The sequence below is a fragment of the Carcharhinus amblyrhynchos genome, chromosome 3 (assembly GCF_965287045.1).
Source record: "Carcharhinus amblyrhynchos chromosome 3, sCarAmb.v2.hapA, whole genome shotgun sequence".
NCBI lineage: Eukaryota > Metazoa > Chordata > Chondrichthyes > Carcharhiniformes > Carcharhinidae > Carcharhinus > Carcharhinus amblyrhynchos.
The window spans coordinates 5,011,312-5,031,139 of record NC_137326.1 but is presented as its reverse complement, the minus strand read 5'-3'; the positions used below and the strand labels follow the sequence as shown (position 1 = coordinate 5,031,139).

At 44.1% G+C, this 19,828-nt stretch overlaps 1 protein-coding gene and 1 pseudogene across 1 annotated transcript in view; both read right to left on the bottom strand.

Annotated features, from left to right (window-relative positions):
* LOC145341307 (MICOS complex subunit mic25-like) overlaps positions 1-19,828 on the bottom strand; it is a 426,042-nt gene that overhangs the window by 391,604 nt on the left and 14,610 nt on the right. The window contains exon 4 of the mRNA XM_080186227.1: positions 7,509-7,638. Within this exon, the coding sequence (XP_080042353.1) occupies positions 7,509-7,638 (130 nt within the window). The remainder of the gene's footprint in view (positions 1-7,508; positions 7,639-19,828) is intronic.
* On the bottom strand, positions 5,150-5,290 carry LOC145341673 (U2 spliceosomal RNA; annotated as a pseudogene).

Genomic DNA, 19,828 nt, shown 5'->3' with positions numbered 1-19,828 from the left:
CCCCAGGCACCCCGGACATTCTCTCTTCCACCTTCTTCCTTCGGGAAAATGATACAAAGGTCTGAGGTCACGTACCAATCGACTCAAGGACAGCTTCTTCTCTGCTGCTGTCAGACATTTGAATGGACTTACCTCGCATTAAGTTGATCTTTCTCTACACCCTAGCCATAACTGTAACACTACATTCTGCACTCTCTCATTTCCTTCTCTATGAACAGCATGCTTTCTCTGTATAGCACAAGAATCAATACTTTTCACTGTATGTTAATACAAATGACAATAATAAATGAAATGAAATCAAGAATTTTCCCTATGACAGATGTTAAGCTAACTGGCCTGTAGTTTTTGGTTATCTACCTCCTCCCTTTTTTGAATACAGAAGTTGCATTTGCTATTTTCAAATCTGATGGGACCTTTCTACAATTTAGGGAATTTTGGAAAATTGAAACCAATGCATCTATTATCTTGCCACTTTTTTTTAAGACCCTAGGGTGAAGTCTGTCAGGACATAGGGACTTGTCAGCTTTTAGTTCTACTATTTTGTTCAGTACTCTTTTCCCTGGTGACTGTAATTGTTTTAAATTCCTCCATCCCATTCCTCTCTCGAATCAAAATTTTTCATTGGATGTTATTTGTATCCTCTACAATGAGATATGCAATCGATTCATCCGCCATTTCCTTATCTTCCATTATTAATACCCCAGCCTCTGTAGAGGACAACACTCATTTTACTTATTTTTTTCCCTTTTAAATACTTGTAGAAACTCTTACCAGCTGTTTATATATTTCTAGCTACCTTTCCCTGATTCTCTAACTTCTCCCTCATTATTCTTTTAGTCAATCTTTGTTGTTATTTTTATTCTGTCCAATCTTCTAACCTGCCACTAATCTTTGTGAAATTGTAAACTTTTTCTTTCAGTTGGATACTATCTTTAACTTCTTTAAATGGTCATGGCTGTTGTGTCCTTACTCTAGAGACTTTCCTTCTCACTGGAATGTATCTTTGCTGAGTGTAAAGAAATATCTCCTGAAATGTCCACCACTGTACCTCAACTGACCTATGCCCTAACCTAATTTCCCAGTTCACTTTAGCCAACTATCTTTATACCTTCATAATTTGCCTTTTCCTCTCCCTCAAATTGAATGCGAAATTCAACATATTACAATCATTGCTACTTAAGGGCTCCTTTGCTACGAGGTAATTAATCCTGTTGCATTGCACATGACCAGATTTACATTCTGGTTCGCTACAGAAAATAGTGGGCGACATGACAGCACAGTGGTTAGCACTGCTGTCTCACAGCTCCAGGAACCAGGGTCACTATCTGTGTGGAGTTTGCACATTCTCCCCAAGTCTGCGTGAGTTTCCTCTGGGTGCTCCAGTTTCCTCCCACCCGCCAAAGTTGTGCGAGTTAGGTTGATTGGTCGTGCTAAATTGCCGTTGGTGTCAGGGCGACTAGCTAGGGTAAATGCTAGGGGTTATAGAGATGGGTCTGGGTGGGATTGTGGTCCGTGCAGACTCGATGGGCCAAATGGCCTCCTTCTGCACTGTAGGATTCTACGATTCTAAGAATGTGCTGCTCGAAAAAATCGTCCCAAAAGCTCTTTATGAATTCATCTTCCAGACCACTCTCACTGATTTGATTCATCCAATCTATATGTAGATTAACATCATGCAAAATTATCATACCTTAGTACAAGCCTCCATTACTTCTGCCTGTCACTCTTCTGACAGGTGTCAGGTAGAAAATGCAGGAGGATCAGTGGGAAGGTGAAAAAGAACATTTGAGAAGTAAAGAGGTATTATGCAAAAAGATAGGCAGCAAACATAAAGGGGAATCCCAACGTCTATTTTAGGCAAAAAAGTAGTAAAAAGGTGGTAAATGAAGGAATAGGTTGATTAGGCACCTAAAAGAGAATTTATACGTGGAGGGGGGAGCATGGCTGAGGTATTAAATGTATACTTTGCATCCTTCATTACCAATGAGGTAGCTGCTACCCAGGACATGATGATAGACAAGGAGATTCTGAAATGTGGTTTGCAAAAGAAGCAAATGTGATACAAGAAAAAACCCATACAATGAGTGGTTCGGCTCTGGAACGTCAGCCTGGTGCGGTGGAGGCAGGATCAACTGAGGCTTTCAAGAGAGCATTAAATATGCAATTGAATACAAACAACGTGCAGCAGTACGGCAGGAGGGGGGTGGAATGGCAGGGGAATGGAGAGCTGAAGCAACCACAATGATCCAAATAGCCTCCTTCTGTACTTTAACAATTCTGTGATTTACTCTCCACCAATATTCTCATGGCTACTGTTAGGGGGCCTAGTCTACTCCCAGCAGTATCTCCTCCTTGCTATTTCTTGCTTTCACCCATATGGATTCTACATCTCCCAATCCAAGACTATTTCTTGCTATTATACTTATTCCATCTCACACTAACAAAGCTACTCCAACCATCTTTTCCTTCCTGTCTGTCCTGATTAAAGAAAAATCACAAACCCCTGAATATTTAATTCCCAGTTTTGATCTTGTAACCAAGTCTCTGTAAAGGCTATAAGATCAGACCCATCAACCTCAACTTGTGCCACTGAATCATTTATTTTGTGCCAAATACTATGTGCATTTAAGTAAAGAGCCATTCATTTTGCTTCTCACCATTTTTTTTCCCTATTTGTTACTTTTTGTTATGTTTGTACCCTGTCTCTTCCTGTCACATTCATTAATTAAATAGCTTCTGTGCAATGCTGCCAAATCCTTTTGTTTTGTAAGCCTACATATTCCCTCTCCAAAACCACCCCTCATGCCCCTCCTCCCACCCTCCTATGTAGTTTAAAGCCCTTTCTATTCCCCAAGTTATACAATTTGCAAGAACATGAATCCCAGCACGGTTCAGATGTGGGCTGTCCCAATGGTACAGCCTCGCTTTCCCCAGTAGTGATGCCATTGTCCCACAAACCCAAACCCACTTCTCCCACACCAGTCTGAGCCTCGTATTTGTCCTGCTAATTTTATGTACCCAATGCCAATTTGTGACATGGATCAGGTAATAATCCAGAGATTATAACCTCAGAGATCCTGTTGTTTAAATTAGTGCCTAGCTTCTTAAATTCTCATCTTTCCTGATTCTACCCATATCGCTGATACCAAAATGGACCACAACAGTGGGATCCTTCCCCTCCCACTGCAAATTCTGATCCAGACTGGAGCAGATGTCTTGAACCTTGGCACCGAATAATGGCAACAAAGTGCATAATGATTTGGAGCACTGAAAGCGGGCCAGGAACAGTATAACACGATTGCATCCTTAGATGAGTCACATGTTTGAAATCCAAAAAGTGTGCATTCACTCAGCGTACACAAACAAACCTACACATACATGCAAGGTGCTTGAGTGAGCAGGCATGAATAGTGCAAGATTTATTTTAACTTTTAACAACGTGCAGATCAGGAGGTCTCTGCGATCAAATCTCTTGATTTAAACTGAAGCGCTTGGCTTCATGATTTCGATTTCAACAAGGTTGCGTAACAAGGGAATATCACAATCAAAAAAACATTTTGTGCCCAGTACTGTGTGTACAGAAATTCACAAACAAAGACATTTTGCTTTGCAACATGAATATAATCCCAAAGGCAACAGTACTGAATTTCCATATGTCAGTACAGATGAACATTCAAGTTTTGTTTCCTTTCTCATTGAACTAAATTACAGCAACCAGGAACCATGTGGGTGTGTAACACAAGAGACAGTGCTACAAGCATAGGAATAACTGGGCGCGAGATCCATTGATAAGGATCGACCACATTGTTGTGGCTTGGTAAGATGTAGGAGCAAGCAGCAGGCCATTTGGCCCATCAAGTCTGCTCTGCCTAAAATACAAAAATGCTGTGACAAGTTAAGCAAGGACTATTTGTTGAAATCCAAAGTAGGCCATTATTAACTCCGGCATCAATGTCAGAGAATCCAAAAACAATGGTTTTCAAACTGTCTAGAAACCAAAATTTTCCCATGACAAAGGGAAGGCGACGGTCTAGTGGTATTATCACTAGACTATTAATCCAGAAACTCAGCTCATGTTCTGGGAACCCTAGCTCCCATCCCACCATGGAAGATGATGGAATTTGAATTCAATAATAAAAAAATCTGGAATTAAGAATCTACTGATGACCATGAAACTACTGTCAATTGTCAGAAAAACCCATCTGTTTTACTAATGCCCTTCAGGGAAGGAAATCTGCCGTCTTTCCTGGTATGTCCTACACATGACTCTGGAGCCACAGCAATGTGGTTGACTCTCAGCTGCCCTCTGAACAAGGGCAACTAGGGATGGGCAATAAATGCTGGCCAGCCAGCGACACCCATTTCCTACAAATGAATTTAAAAAAAAACACAATTCCTACAGCCTTGCTTTAATCTGGATGTTTTTTTTTGAATAAAGGCCATATGTTCTCCGACATACAGACACAGATCCTTGTTGAAGTACAGCTTCTGCAGTCCACACAGTCAAACAGCCATTCTTAATACATAAGCCCATACCAAGTGCAGGCAGAATACTCAACTACATACGGCATTGCTGCAAGCCCAGTCTCTTTTTTCCATACACAGATTCTCCAACAAACACTAATCAAGGCAACGATTGAATAATTTATCCCCCACCCCCAGGCTGGGGGTAACTAAGCCAATCTCTGTACACTAACTGTTGTCCTTGCAGATTAAACTAACTCAGTTCAGACAGGGAAATCTAACTCAGTCACATCATTTTCTTAACAACATGTGCAAGCCAGAAATATCTCAGGTCTGAGCTCTGATGAAGAATAATCCAGACACAAAACATTGACTCTATTCTCTCTGCATAGACGCTGTCAGACCCGCTGAGATGTTCCAGCATTTCCTGCTTTTGTTTATGATTCCAGCATCTGCATTAATTTGCTATTATTATTTTAGCTGCAGTGACACACCAACAGTCTCTTTCTTTTTGTTTACTTTATTCCAATCCAATCAAGTCAAATTAAAGCCAATTCAGAGTCCCAACAAGTTGGGACATTCCTGATCCAACCTGACCAGACAGGGCTCTCACCTCCTGTCTTGGGCTTGATCTACATGATCCAAGCTGATTGGAGTAGGTGTAGCTCCTCCTCCAAGGTTTGATCTAATTTGCACCTCAGCCAAAAGGCCGAGATGCCTCTTTAAAAAATTGCTTCAAATGAAGCTGAAATGTAACCTAATGACTTCAACCAAGTGCAGCATGTCGATACTACACTTGATCTTAGCCAAAAGGCCGAGAAGCGATAGAAATGATCCCTAAGAGTATAATCTTGGAGAACTTGAGTACTGCTGTAAAAAGAGACATGCTGTCGAAACTTTATGTCTCACACTTATCAAGACAGAATTCAAGAATACAAAATTTCAAATGAAACAACAATTTACACAGCGAGAGAGGGAAAAGGTATGATTGGTTGGCAAATGGAATCCGATTGAGATGTTGCCATGGTGAATACCCCTGGGCTACACTGTCACGGAATCACACAGTGCCAGAGAGACCCTTTGGCCTGTCAAGTCTGCACCGACATGCGAGAACCACCTAACCTATCTACCACTTACATAAGAACATAAGAAATAGGAGCAGGAGTAGGCCATCTGGCCCTTCGAGCCTGCCCCGCCATTCAATAAGATCATGGCTGATCTGTCGTGGCTCAGTTCCACTTTCCCGCCTCTCCCCATAACCCTTAATCCCCTCTCTTATCAAAAACCCATCAACCCGCTTCTTAAAAATATTTAGCGAGGCAGCCTCCACCACTTCAACGGGCAGAGAATTCCAGAGATTCACCACCCTTTGAGTGAAGAAGTTCCTCCTCAACTCCGTTCTAAACCGCCCCCCCCTTTATCTTGAGGCTGTGCCCCCTAGTCCTACTGTCTTTTTTGAGCGGGAAGAGTCTCTCCACCTCTATCCTATCCATCCCATTCATCATCTTATACGTCTCAATGAGATCTCCCCTCATTCTTCTAAACTCTAACGAGTACAAGCCTAGTTTATTCAGCCTCTCCTCATAGCTCAACCCCCTCAACTCCGGTATCAGCCTAGTAAACCTCCTCTGCACTCCCTCCAAGGCCAAAATATCCTTGCGCAGGTGCGGCGCCCAAAACTGCACACAGTACTCCAGCTGCGGCCTCACCAATGCCCTATACAGCCGCAGCAAGACCTCCCTACTTTTATATTCAATCCCCCTCGCTATGAAGGCCAGCATCCCATTCGCCTTCCTGACCACCTGCTGCACCTGCAGGCTGGGTTTTTGCGACTCATGCACAAGGACCCCGAGGTCCCTCTGCACCGCCGCCTGCTGCAGTTTTTCGCCACGTAAGTAATAGTCCTTCCTACCATTCTTCCTACCAAAGTGGACCACCTCACACTTGCCAACATTAAATTCCATTTGCCATTTCCTGGCCCATTCGCCCAGCCTATCTAGATCCTTCTGCAGATTCTCCACACCCTCCGCACAATTTGCCTTTCCCCCAATCTTGGTGTCATCAGCAAATTTCGACACCCTACACTCGGTTCCCTCCTCCAGATCATCTATATAAATGGTAAATAGCTGAGGCCCCAGCACCGACCCCTGGGGCACCCCACTAGTCACCAACCGCCAATCCGAATAGCACCCATTGACCCCCACTCTCTGCCTCCTATTTGACAACCAATCCTCTATCCACGCTAACACCCTACCCCCAACTCCATGTCCTCTGACCTTCTGCAGTAACCTCTTGTGAGGTACCTTATCAAACGCCTTCTGAAAATCCAGAAAGACCACATCCACCGGCTCTCCTCTATCCACCACCCTAGACACATCCTCATAGAACTCCAGTACCAGCACTTGGCACGTCATATCACTCAACGCTATGGGCCAAGTGCTCATTCAAGTACTTTTTAAAGGACGTGAGGCAAACCATCTCCACTACTCTCCCAAGCAGCACATTCCAGGCCGTCATCACCCTCTGGGTAAAAAAAGTTTTCGTCACGTACCCCCCCAAACCTCCTGCCCCTCACCTTGAGTGTATCGTCTCGTGACTGACCTTTCAATTAAAAAGAACAGTTGCTCCTTATCCACTCTGTCCATGCCCTTCATAATCTTGTACACCTCGATCAATTCACCCTTCAGTCTTCTATGCCCCAAAAAAAACCCAAGTCCTTTGAAATTTGGTATTCTTGCAATTCTGTCCTGATGAGTGCAAGACAAAAAGCTTTGACAGCATTTCTGCTTTTACTGCAACTTTATCAGCAACCTGTCAATGGAGGAATGCAGTGCAGAGCAGAGCGGGATGACACAGCTTCCCAATTGTGCAGCCAGCGGTAAAGCACCTGCTAAATGCTTCCACACCTCTTGCCAAAGAGCCATAGCTGAGCAGCAATGTACTGCCTCTTGAGCTGTTAAAGTGAAGACTAGCAGTAAACTAAAATTGTAAAAGCATTGCTGATACTATTAATCCCCAATGTATTTTCCCCATCTTTGACTTACTAACTCCTTGATCTCTTGCTGCTCCTCAGGTGAGATGACGCGTTCTTTCAGGTCAGCTATGGCTACCATTTCTTCTTGCTGAGCAAGCTTAGACAGCTCTTCTTGCACCATTGCCTTCTCTTTTTCATACCTGCAGCAGGACAGAATGTTCAAGGTTATGCACTAATTTATCCTCTGACTTTCTTTGTTCCCAATCCCTACTTCCACCTGGTTCCTAAAGGCAAAAATATTGTTTGTCATCACATACTCTTCTCAAGTTAGAACAACCAGTAGAGCGTGGAGTAGTTGGCAAGCAGCATTCAACATAGACAAGCCAACAGTAGCAGCTCCATCTTTTCTTTTATACCTCACTCCCATATGGAGTTCCACCTGATGGAATTGATTAAACAACCAGTGAGTGACATTCCCAATGGTTCAGCTCTTAATTGCATTGCACAATGTCACCCAGGCCAGAAGGATCCCAGGTTCAATATCCTGTAAGGCTGTTTAAAGTCAGCGCATCCAGTCAAATAAACTCCTGATACTTAGAGCCGAAGGATGGTGCCAAATTCAGGAATATACCAAATGTAACCAGTAGTAATGGAACCGTAACCTAACGCACTGACAAAATTCGGAAAAAAGAAATCAATAATTTGCACTGCTAGCTGTTTATTCCGTAGTTCATGTGAATACAAGGAAATTTTGCACGTCCATTATATTTTGGTTGATATTAGAGTGAGAGGTTTGAGGGTAATTCCTGGGCAAACAGCATGCCTGTGTAGACAATGCAAAGAACAGCACTGTCACTCTAAACAAGATTCAAGTCAGTTGGGATATAGTGACTCATGCTCATACAAATAGTGGCATGGTCTGTGCCAAGTTCAGCACCACCCTGTCTGCAAAGGCTACCGGACACAGGATTTATGTGACACTGCAGCCAACCAGGATTTAAAATACAGCTGTAAAAGGGTCTGAAAAAAAAAATACTATCAACAAAAATAAGTGAAATGTTCTTTATTTTACACAGGTGGGGAAGGGGGGGGTGGAGGGGAAGGAGAGGAAAGAACTAGCAGAATGCGTCGAAAGAAGCTGCCCCTTCACTTTGCCAAACAGATTTGCTGTGTGGCATGTACCCTAAAGTTAAAGTTTAAAGTTTATTTATTAGTCACAAGTAAGGCATACATTAACACTGCACTGAAGTTACTGTGAAAATCCCCACGGTGCAGAGGGACCTCGGGGTCCTTGTGCATGAGTCGCAAAAACCCAGCTTGCATGTGCAGCAGGTGGTCAGGAAGGCAGATGGGATGCTGGCCTTCATAGCGAGGGGGATTGAATATAAAAGTAGGGAGGTCTTGCTGCAGCTGTATAGAGCATTGGTGAGGCCGCAGCTGGAGTACTGTGTGCAGTTTTGGGCGCCGTACTTACGCAAGGATATTTTGGCCTTGGAGGGAGTGCAGAGGAGGTTTACTAGGCTGATGCCGGAGTTGAGGGGGTTGAGCTATGAGGAGAGGCTGAATAAATTAGGCTTGTACTCGTTAGAGTTTAGAAAAATGAGGGGAGATCTCATTGAGACGTATAAGATAATGAATGGGATGGATAGGATAGAGGTGGAGAGACTCTTCCCGCTCAGAAAGGATAGTAGGACTAGGGGGCACAGCCTCAAGATAAAGGGGGGGCGGTTTAGAACGGAGTTGAGGAGGAACTTCTTCACTCAAAGGGTGGTGAACCTCTGGAATTCTCTGCCCGTTGAAGTGGTGGAGGCTACCTCGCTAAATATTTTTAAGACGCGGGTTGATGGGTTTTTGATAAGAGAGGGGATTAGGGGTTATGGGGAGAGGGCGGGAATGTGGAACTGAGCCACGACAGATCAGCCATGATCTTATTGAATGGCAGGGCAGGCTCGAGGGGTTAGTTGGCCTACTCCTGCTCCTATTTCTTATGTTCTTATGTTCTTATACTCTGGCAACTGTTTGTGTACATTGAGGAAGAATTTTGCATAGAATCATAGAACTGTACGGTGCAGAAAGAGGCCCTTCGGCCCATTGAGTCTACACCAACCACAATCCCACCTAGGACCTACCCCCATATCCCTACATATTTTATCTGCTAATCTCGCTAACCTAAGCATCTCAGGACACTAACGGGCAATTTTAGCATGGCCAATGCACCTAACCAGCACATCTATCAGACTGTGGGAGGAAACCAGAGCACCCAGAGGAAACCTATGCAGGCACGAGGAGAACACGCAATGCGCAGAAGTTGAGGCTGAGACGTGAAGACTCAGTTAGGGCATTGGAGACTTACAAGTTAGCAGGAAGGACCTAAAGAAAGAGTTAAGAAGAGCCAAAAGAGGACATGAGAAGTCTTTGGCAGGTAGGATAAAGGAAAACCTAAAGCTTTCTATAGGTATATCAGGAATAAAAGAATGACTAGGGTAAGATTAGGGCCAGTCAAGGACAGTAGTGGGAAGTTGTGTGTGGAGTCTGAAGAGATAGGAGAGGCACTAAATGAATATTTTTCATCAGTATTCACACAGGAAAACATCAATGTAGTCGACAAGATTTAGGCTTCTGGACTAGACGGGATTGAGGTTCATAAGGACGAGGTGTTAGCAATTCTAGAAAGCATGAAAATAGATAAGTCCCCTGGGCTGGATGGGATTTATCCTAGGATTCTCTGGGAGGCCAGGGAGGAGATTGCAGAGCCTTTGGCTTTGATCTTTATGTCATCATTGTCTACAGGTATAGTGCCAGAAGACTGGAGGATAGCAAATGTTGTCCCCTTGTTCAAGAAGGGGAGTAGAGACCATCCTGGGAATTATAGACTGGTGAGCCTTACTTCTGTGCTGGCAAAGTTTTGGAAAGGATTATAAGGGATAGGATTTATAATCATCTAGAGAGAAATAATTTGATTAGGAATATTCAACACGGTTTTGTGAAGGGTAGGTCGTGCCTTACAAACTTTATTGAGTTCTTTGTGAAGGTGACCAAAGAGGTGGATAAGGGTAAAGCAGTTGATGTGGTGTATATGGATTTCAGTAAAGGGTTTGATAAGGTTCTCCATGGTAAGCTACTGCAAAAAATATGGATGCATGGGATTTGGATCAGGAATTGGCTAGTTGAAAGAAGACAGAGGGTGGTGGTTGATGGGGAATATTCAACCTGGAGTTCAATTACTAGTGGTGTACCGCAGGTATCTGTTTTGGGGCCACTGCTGTTTGTCATTTTTATAAATGACTTAGATGAGGGTGTAGAAGGATGGTTTAGTAAATTTGCAGATGACACTAAAGTCGGAGGAGTTGTGGACAGTGCGGATGGATGTTACAGTTTGCAGAGGGACATAGATATGCTGCAGAGCTGGGCTGAGAGGTAACAAATAGAACATAGAACATAGAACATTACAGCGCAGAACAGGCCCTTCGGCCCACGATGTTGCGCCGACCAGTTAAAAAAAAACAATGACCCACTAATCTAAACCAATCCCTTTTCGTCCATAAACCTATCCACGGATCTCTTAAACGCCACCAAACTAGGCGCATTTACAACTGAAGCAGGCAGGGCATTCCAATCCCTCACCACCCTCTGGGTAAAGAACTTACCCCTGACATCCGTCCTATAACTACCCCCCCTTAATTTAAAGCCATGCCCCCTCGTGCTAGCTTTCTCCATCCGAGGAAAAAGGCTATCACTATCCACCCTATCTAAACCTCTAATCATCTTATATGTTTCAATAAGATCCCCTCTTAGCCGCCTTCTTTCTAGCGAAAACAACCCCAAATCCCTCAGTCTCTCCTCATAGGACCTCCCCTCCATACCAGGCAACATCCTGGTAAATCTCCTCTGCACCCTCTCCAAAGCCTCCACATCCTTCCTGTAATGTGGGGACCAGAACTGCACACAATACTCCAAGTGCGGCCGCACCAGAGTTGTGTACAGTTGCAACATGACGCTGCGACTCCTAAATTCAATCCCCCTACCAATAAACGCCAAGACACCGTATGCCTTCTTAACAACCTTATCTACTCGATTCCCAACTTTCAGGGATCTATGTACACATACACCTAGATCCCTCTGTTCATCCACACTATTCAAAGTCCTCCCGTTAGCCCTATACTCAACACATCTGTTATTCCTACCAAAGTGAATCACCTCACACTTCTCCGCATTAAACTCCATCCACCACCTCTCGGCCCAGCTCTGCAACCTAAGTCTCCCTGCAAACTATGACACCCTTCCTCACAATCTACCACACCTCCGACTTTGGTGTCATCAGCAAATTTACTAATCCACCCAGCTATACCCTCATCCAGATCATTAATAAAAATTACAAACAGCAGTGGCCCCAAAACAGATCCCTGAGGCACACCACTCGTAACCGAACTCCATGACGAATATTTACCATCAACCACCACCCTCTGTCTCCTATCTGATAGCCAATTCCTGATCCAATTTCCTAGATTACCCTCAATCCCATACATCTGCATTTTCTGCAGAAGCCTACCATGGTGAACCTTATCAAACGCCTTACTAAAATCCATATATACCACGTCAACTGCCTTACCCCCATCCGCCTCTTTGGTCACTTTCTCAAAAAACTCAATAAGGTTAGTAAGGCACGACCTACCCGCTACAAAACCATGCTGACTATCTCCAATCAATTCATTACTCTATAAATAACTATAAATCCTCTCCCTAATAATTTTTTCTAAAACCTTGCCCACAACAGAAGTAAGACTCACCGGTCTATAATTCCCGGGGAAGTCTCTGTTCCCCTTCTTAAACAATGGGACAACATTTGCTATCCTCCAATCTTCCGGTACTATACCAGAGACCAACGACGACCTGAAGATCAGAGCCAAAGGCTCTGCAATCAACTCTCTTGCCTCCCAGAGAATCCTAGGGTAAATCCCATCTGGACCAGGGGACTTATCTATTTTCAAACCCTCTAGAATATCCAGCACATCCCCCTTATCAACTGCAATACTGTCTATTTTACACCCCTGCAACCCAGTGTCCTCCTCAGCGATATTCATGTCCCCCTGCATGAACACCGAAGTGAAATATTGGTTCAATGCCTCACCAATCTCTTCCGGTTCCACACACAACTTCCCTCTACTGTCTGTAACTGGCCCTAATCTTGCCCTAACCAACCTTCTGTTCTTGACATACCTATAGAACGCCTTATCCTCTTGGGGAGAGTGATCATTGTATGGTGGAGTTTCTGGTGCAGATGGAGGAGGAGAAAGTGGGTTCCCGGACACGCGTCCTTTGTTTGAATAGAGGGAAATACGGTAGGATGAGAGAAGAATTGGCGAATGTGGACTGGGAGAGCGCGTTGGAGGGAGGGTCTGTTAAGGAGCAGTGGAGGATCTTTAAGGAGATCTTTCTTGGTGCTCAACGGAAATTTATTCCGATGGTCAAAAAGGATAGTAGGAGGAGAGGTAATAAGCCGTGGATAACAAAGGAGGTGAAGGAAAGTGTTAAACAAAAAGCGGAGGAATTTAGAGTAGCTAAGAGTAGTGGGCGAGAAGAGGATTGGGAGAGGTTTAAATGTCAACAAAGATTGACAAAGAAGTTGATGAGGAAGGGTAGGAGAAACTATGAAGCTGGGCTAGCGCTTAATATAAAAAAGGCTGGCAAGAGTTTTTATAAATATATAAAAAGGAAGAGGCTGGCTAGGGTGAATGTTGGTCCTTTAGAGGATGAGAAAGGGGACCTAGTGGTAGGGGATGGGGATATGGCTAAGGTATTGAATAACTTTTTTGTTTCTGTCTTCACAGAGGAGGACGTGAATAATTTGCCGGGTGTTAGCGATAGAAAGGTGGTAGGACTGGAGGGTCTTAATGACATTACTGTTACTAGAAAGGCGGTGCTCGACAGACTGGAGGGGCTGATTGTGGACAAGTCCCCAGGACCGGATGGAATGCATCCGAGGGTTCTGAAAGAAATGGCGGAGGTGATAGTGGATGCCTTGGTGGTTATTTTCCAAACGTCGCTGGATTCCGGGGAAGTGCCGGATGATTGGAAAACGGCTAATGTTACGCCGTTGTTTAAGAAGGGTGCCAGGCAAAAGGCGGGGAATTATAGGCCGGTTAGTTTAACATCTGTGGTAGGTAAAATGTTAGAATCTGTCATTAAGGAGGAAATTGCGAGGCATCTTGAAGGGAATTGCTTGATAGAGCAGACGCAGCATGGTTTCATTAAAGGGAAGTCGTGTCTGACAAATTTACTGGAGTTCTATGAGGATGTGTCTAGGGCGGTGGATAGAGGAGAGCCGGTGGATGTGGTCTTTCTAGATTTTCAGAAAGCGTTTGACAAAGTGCCTCACAAGAGGTTATTGCAGAAGGTCGAGGGACATGGAGTTGGGGGTAGGGTGTTAGCGTGGATAGAGGATTGGTTGTCAAATAGGAGGCAGAGAGTGGGGGTCAACGGGTGCTATTCGGATTGGCGGATGGTGACTAGTGGAGTGCCCCAGGGGTCGGTGCTGGGGCCTCAGCTTTTTACCATTTATATAGATGATCTGGAGGAGGGAACCGAGTGTAGAGTGTCGAAATTTGCTGATGACACCAAGATTGGGGAACTGCAAATTGTGCGGAGGGTGTGGAGAGTCTGCAGAAGGATCTAGATAGGCTGGGCGAATGGGCCAGGAAATGGCAAATGGAATTTAATGTTGGCAAGTGTGAGGTGGTCCACTTTGGTAGGAAGGACTATTACTTACGAGGCGAAAAACTGCAGCAGGCGACGGTGCAGAGGGACCTCGGGGTCCTTGTGCATGAGTCGCAAAAACCCAGCTTGCAGGTGCAGCAGGTGGTCAGGAAGGCGAATGGGATGCTGGCCTTCATAGCGAGGGGGATTGAATATAAAAGTAGGGAGGTCTTGCTGCAGCTGTATAGGGCATTGGTGAGGCCGCAACTGGAGTACTGTGTGCATTTTTGGGCGCCGCACCTGCGCAAAGATATTTTGGCCTTGGAGGGAGTGCAGAGGAGGTTTACTAGGCTGATACCGGAGTTGAGGGGGTTGAGCTATGAGGAGAGGCTGAATAAACTGGGCTTGTACTCGTTAGAGTTTAGAAGAATGAGGGGAGATCTCATTGAGACGTATAAGATGATGAATGGGATGGATAGGATAGAGGTGGAAAGACTCTTCCCGCTCAAAAAAGACAATAGGACTAGGGGGCACAGCCTCAAGATAAAAGGGGGGCGGTTTAGAACGGAGTTGAGGAGGAACTTCTTCACTCAAAGGGTGGTGAATCTCTGGAATTCTCTGCCCGTTGAAGTGGTGGAGGCTGCCTCGCTAAATATTTTTAAGACGCGGGTTGATGGGTTTTTGATAGGAGAGGGGATTAAGGGTTATGGGGAGAGGGCGGGAAAGTGGAACTGAGCAGCGACAGATCAGCCATGATCTTATTGAATGGCGGGGCAGGCTCGAAGGGCTGGATGGCCTACTCCTGCTCCTATTTCTTATGTTCTTAGGATTAAATGGAGTTTAATGTGGAAAGAGGTGATTCACTTTGGAAGGACTAACAGGATTACAGAGTATTGGGCTAATGGAAAGACTCTTGGTAGTGTGGATGAGCAGAGAGATCTCGGTGTCCATGTGCATAGATCCCTGAAAGTTGGCACCCAGGTTGATAGGGTTGTTAAGAAGGCGTACGGTGTGTTAGCTTTTATTGGTAGAGAGATTGAGTTTTGGAGCCATGAGATCATGTTGCAGCTGTACAAAACTCTGGTGCTGCCGCACTTGGAATATTGCGTACAGTTCTGGTCGCCGCATTATAGGAAAGATGTGGAAGCACTGGAAAGGGTGCAGAGGAGATTTACCAGGATGTTGCCTGGTATGGTGGGAAGGTCTTATGAAGAAATGCTGAGGGACTTGAGGTTGTTTTTGTGAGAGAGAAGAAGGTTAAGAGGTGACTTAATTGAAGCATACAAGATGATCAGAGCATTAGATAGGGTAGACAGCGAGAGCCTTTTCCCTCAGATGGTGATGGCTAACATGAGGGGGCATAGCTTTAAATTGAGGGGTGATAAATATAGGACAGATGTCAAAGGTAGGTTCTTTACTCAGAGGGTGGTAAGGGCATGGAATGCCCTGCCTGCAGCAATAGTGGACTCGCCATCTTTAAGAGAATTCAAATGGTCATTGGATAGGCATATGGATAATATTACAATACTTTAGGTTAGCGGGTCATTAGATTGGTTCCACTGGTCAGCGCAACATCGAGGGCCGAAGGGCCTCTACTGCGCTGTAATGTTCCAAGTTTTCTTAAGCACAGCTCCACAATTACAGCAGAATACATTTTATGCATTACATGGTATAATATTCCCATTGCTATAAGGCAGTATATCACCCAATTTACTGTTAGAAATGCCAGGTTTGCATCCTAAGCAGTTAGAAATATAAGAGGTTGAAATGCACAGAGTGAAATAAGTCAGCATGTGAAAGAGGGGAGGGCAAATTGAGGTTTAGGATAAAGTCCCCCATCAGAACCCCAGTTCTGATAATCGTGCTTTTCTCTTCACCTAAAACATGAATCTCTCTTTCATATGCTAACAAACCTGCTGTGTATTTCCAACCTTTTGTGTTTTCATTTTCAGATGTCCTGGCTCACGTATTCCCTCTGTTTCTGGAGGTTAGAAAATAATAGAATGTGCATTAGAAGAGCAGAATTTGATTTCCTTGGAGGGGATAAAATGCTTGAAACCTATTTCTCTGGCAAAGCCTCTGTTCATTGCACATTATTATAACAAGGAGACTTGGAAATTAAATTGCTATGAGGTATGTATTAAGGAATAACAAACACATTAAAACAAAAACACGCACAGGAGCTGAATATTCTGACTTTGTTTCTCCTAATGAACAATTGTTGCAGCCCTCAAGGGGCGAAAATCAGAACGGGAACCAAACAGGCAGTACCATAAAAAGCAAAGTCACAGGCAGCCAGCAGTGAAATTTAATAATTACACACAACTAAATTCAGACATTCATTTGTTGGATGCACTACCAAACACCAAAAAAAAGTCCCTTTTAAAAAAAAATAAAGGATTCTGCATCTTTGGCTCTTCTCTGTTTCTTTAAGGGAATGGTATTCTTTTGCCAGATACCTATTCTTTACGTAGAGCTTGACAGCAAGTGTTGGCAGGCTAGGTGACCCCAATAAACAGGCAAGCCCATTTTTGTCTTCATTCAACAGCTGTGAGATCCTCTGGGGACATCCCAGACAGGGCTCACCACGATAGCAAAGGGAAATGGAAACCTTTTGCTAACATCCTTGGCCACCTCTCCCTGGCCCAGAAGTGTCAAGGTCAATTGTAGTGTCTCTAGTCAACTGAACACAGACCAGCAATCAAAGTTTATGATGGCTCCAAATGTGTAGTAAACTTTGATCTAAATGGGTTCTTCTGTAAGCCTAAAATCTCAGAGTTAGCAAGGCTGCAGTCACAATATAGTAACTGTTTAATCCTTCAGCCATTTTCATATTCCAACAGGGTAAAATACTGTCAAAGTGTTAATGATTCTGACATGAGCACCATTTTACAAATAACCACATTGCACTCCTCCAATCTTAGTGTTAGTTATCATAGAATCCTGACAGTACACAAGGAGGCCATTCAGCCCATTGAGCCTGCAACATCCACCCAGGCCTCATCCCCCCTTGACCTCATGTATCTACCCTGCTAGTTCCCCTGACATTAAGGGGCAATTTACCATCAAGTAACTTAACCCACACTTCTTTGGAGTGTGGGAGGAAACTGAGCACCCAGAGGAAGCCCACAGAGATACGGGGAGAACATGTAAATTCCACAGTATCACCCAAGGCCGGAATGAAACCCGGGTCCCTGGTACTGTGAGGCAGCAGTGCTAACCACAGCACCACCCTTGTGAATTGCAAACAATGATAGATCTTGTCCTTGTATTATAATTTTCAAGATTATAGAATATTAATTTGGGGAAGTCTGGCCATTTCATAAGCATATAAGAACATAAGAAGTAGGAGCAGGAGTAGGCCATCTGGCCCCTCAAGCCTGCTTCAATAAGATCATGGTTGATCTTTTTGTGGACTCAGCTCCACTTAACCTCCCGCTCACCATAACCCTTAATTCCTTTACTGTTCAAAAATATACCTATCCTTGCCTTAAAGACATTCAATGAGATAGCCTCAACTGCTTCACCGGACAGAGAGTTCCACAGATTCACAACACTTTGGGTGAAGAAGTTCCTCCTCAACTCAGTGCTAAGTTTGTTCCCCTTATTTTGAGGTCATGCCCCCTAGTTCTAGTTTCACCTGCCAGTGTGAACAGCTTCCCTGCTTCTATCTTATCTATTCCCTTCATAATCTTGTACATTTCTGTAAGATCGCCCCTCATTTTGTTTTGATAACAACGAGAGCTACTGGGATAGGTATAATGCGCTGACATACAGAGAGAAACTGCGCCTGCTCTATTCAAAACTAAACCCTGGACGAGCACTGCCCACTGCAGCAGTACGTTATTTTGGCACAGCCCACAGCCCCTCAAAAGGGACCTTGCAAATTTAACATGACCTTATTCATTGAATAGCCTTTGGTGCTGCTTCACCCAGCTGCATGTGTGCATTCAACTTTACTCTCAGCGGCACCCTAACCAATTAACTTCTTTTTCCCTCGGCGATGTGCTGGCTGAACAAAATGGTTACAATTCTGCTTGCGCTTTTGTCATCCCTTCTAATCACTTATCAATCTGGCGTCCCTTTCTTTCCTTACACCAAGTGAATCATCTCTTAAAAGAAAAGGTGGAAAATGCCAAATAAATGCAAGTCGCTGTCCCACAGGATTCAGCACATGACAGCAACCGTTTAGTTTATTGTATTTATTAGTGTCACAAGTCGGCTTACATTAAGACTGCAATCAAGTTGCTGTGAAAACCCCCTACTCGTCACACTCCGGTGCCTGTTTGGATACATTGAGGGAGAATTTAGCATGGCCAATGCACCTAACCAGCACTGGAGCACTTGGGGCAAAACCCACGCAGATACCGGGAGAATGTGCAGAGTCCACACAGACTGTGACCCAAGCCACATCGAACTCAGGTCCCTGGCGCTGTAAAGCAGCATGGCTAATCACTGTGTCAGCGTGCCACCCAGTAATTTAGAGACCTGAATGAAAATCTATGGAACCTGATCAATTAACTAGGCTACTAAACATTTTAATTTTACTACAGGATGCGGTAACATTGTGACTGTTTTACTGGACCACTAATCCAAGAGGCCTGGACTCTAGTAATCCAGTTCAAATCACACCACAGATGCTGATTAAATTAAACTAAATTCAGTTAAGGGCAGCACGGTGACATAGTGGATAGTACTGCTGCCTCACAGCGCCAGGGACCCAGGTTCAATCCCAGCCTCGTGTGGAGTTTGCACGTTCCATCCATATCTGTGTTGGTTCTCTCTGGGTGCTCCAGTTTCTTCCCACAGTCCAAAGACGTGCAGTTAAATGGATTGGCCATGCTAAATTGACCCTAGTGTCAAGGGATTGGCAGGGTAGTATTCGAGAAGAAATATGTTTACAGAGAATATTCCACTAGGTGGTAGGGGTAGCAGTAGTAGTAGCAGGGCGACAGAAATAGGGCCTGGGTAGGATTGTGGGCAGTACAGACTTGATGGGCCGAATGGCCTCCTTCTGTATTGTAGGGATTCTATGACAAAAAAATAGCCAGTACCCATAACTCTGATTGTGAAACTACTGAATTGTTGTAAAAACACATCTGGTTCAGTAATGCCTTTTAAGGAAGGAAATCTGCTTTCCCGAGTGTGGCCTGTGACTCCCTAGCCACTGTAACATGGTTGACTTTTAACTGTATATCATTCAGACGCATTTTGAGGGCAATTAGAAATGAATGGTAAATGCTGGTTTCACCACATCCTGTGAGTGAACAAATAAATAGTGAATTAAATTTGTAATAATTAATAATTACATCATTTTAATTATTTTCCCAAATTGATACACAGATCTTTCTAAGAAAAAATAACTTGTATTTAAGGCTCAGGAGGTTGCAAATTGCTTCACAGCCAAATAATTACTTTTTCTTCTTGAGGTGTTATCACTTTCCTAATGTGGTAAACACAGCAGCCAATTTGTGCACATCATGCTCCTACAAACAATAATTGAATAAATGATCAGATCAGATTATTATTATCTTGGGTATTGATTGAGGGAAAATGTTGGCCAGGATACCAGGAGAATTTCACAGTTTCTCTTCCGATGCTGCCTTGGGATCATTTACATCCATCCAGGGCAACGTGCTTCTCATTACAGAATACCATTTCTGTCTGATTTAATATTTTTCACTATTCAAGTCTGTT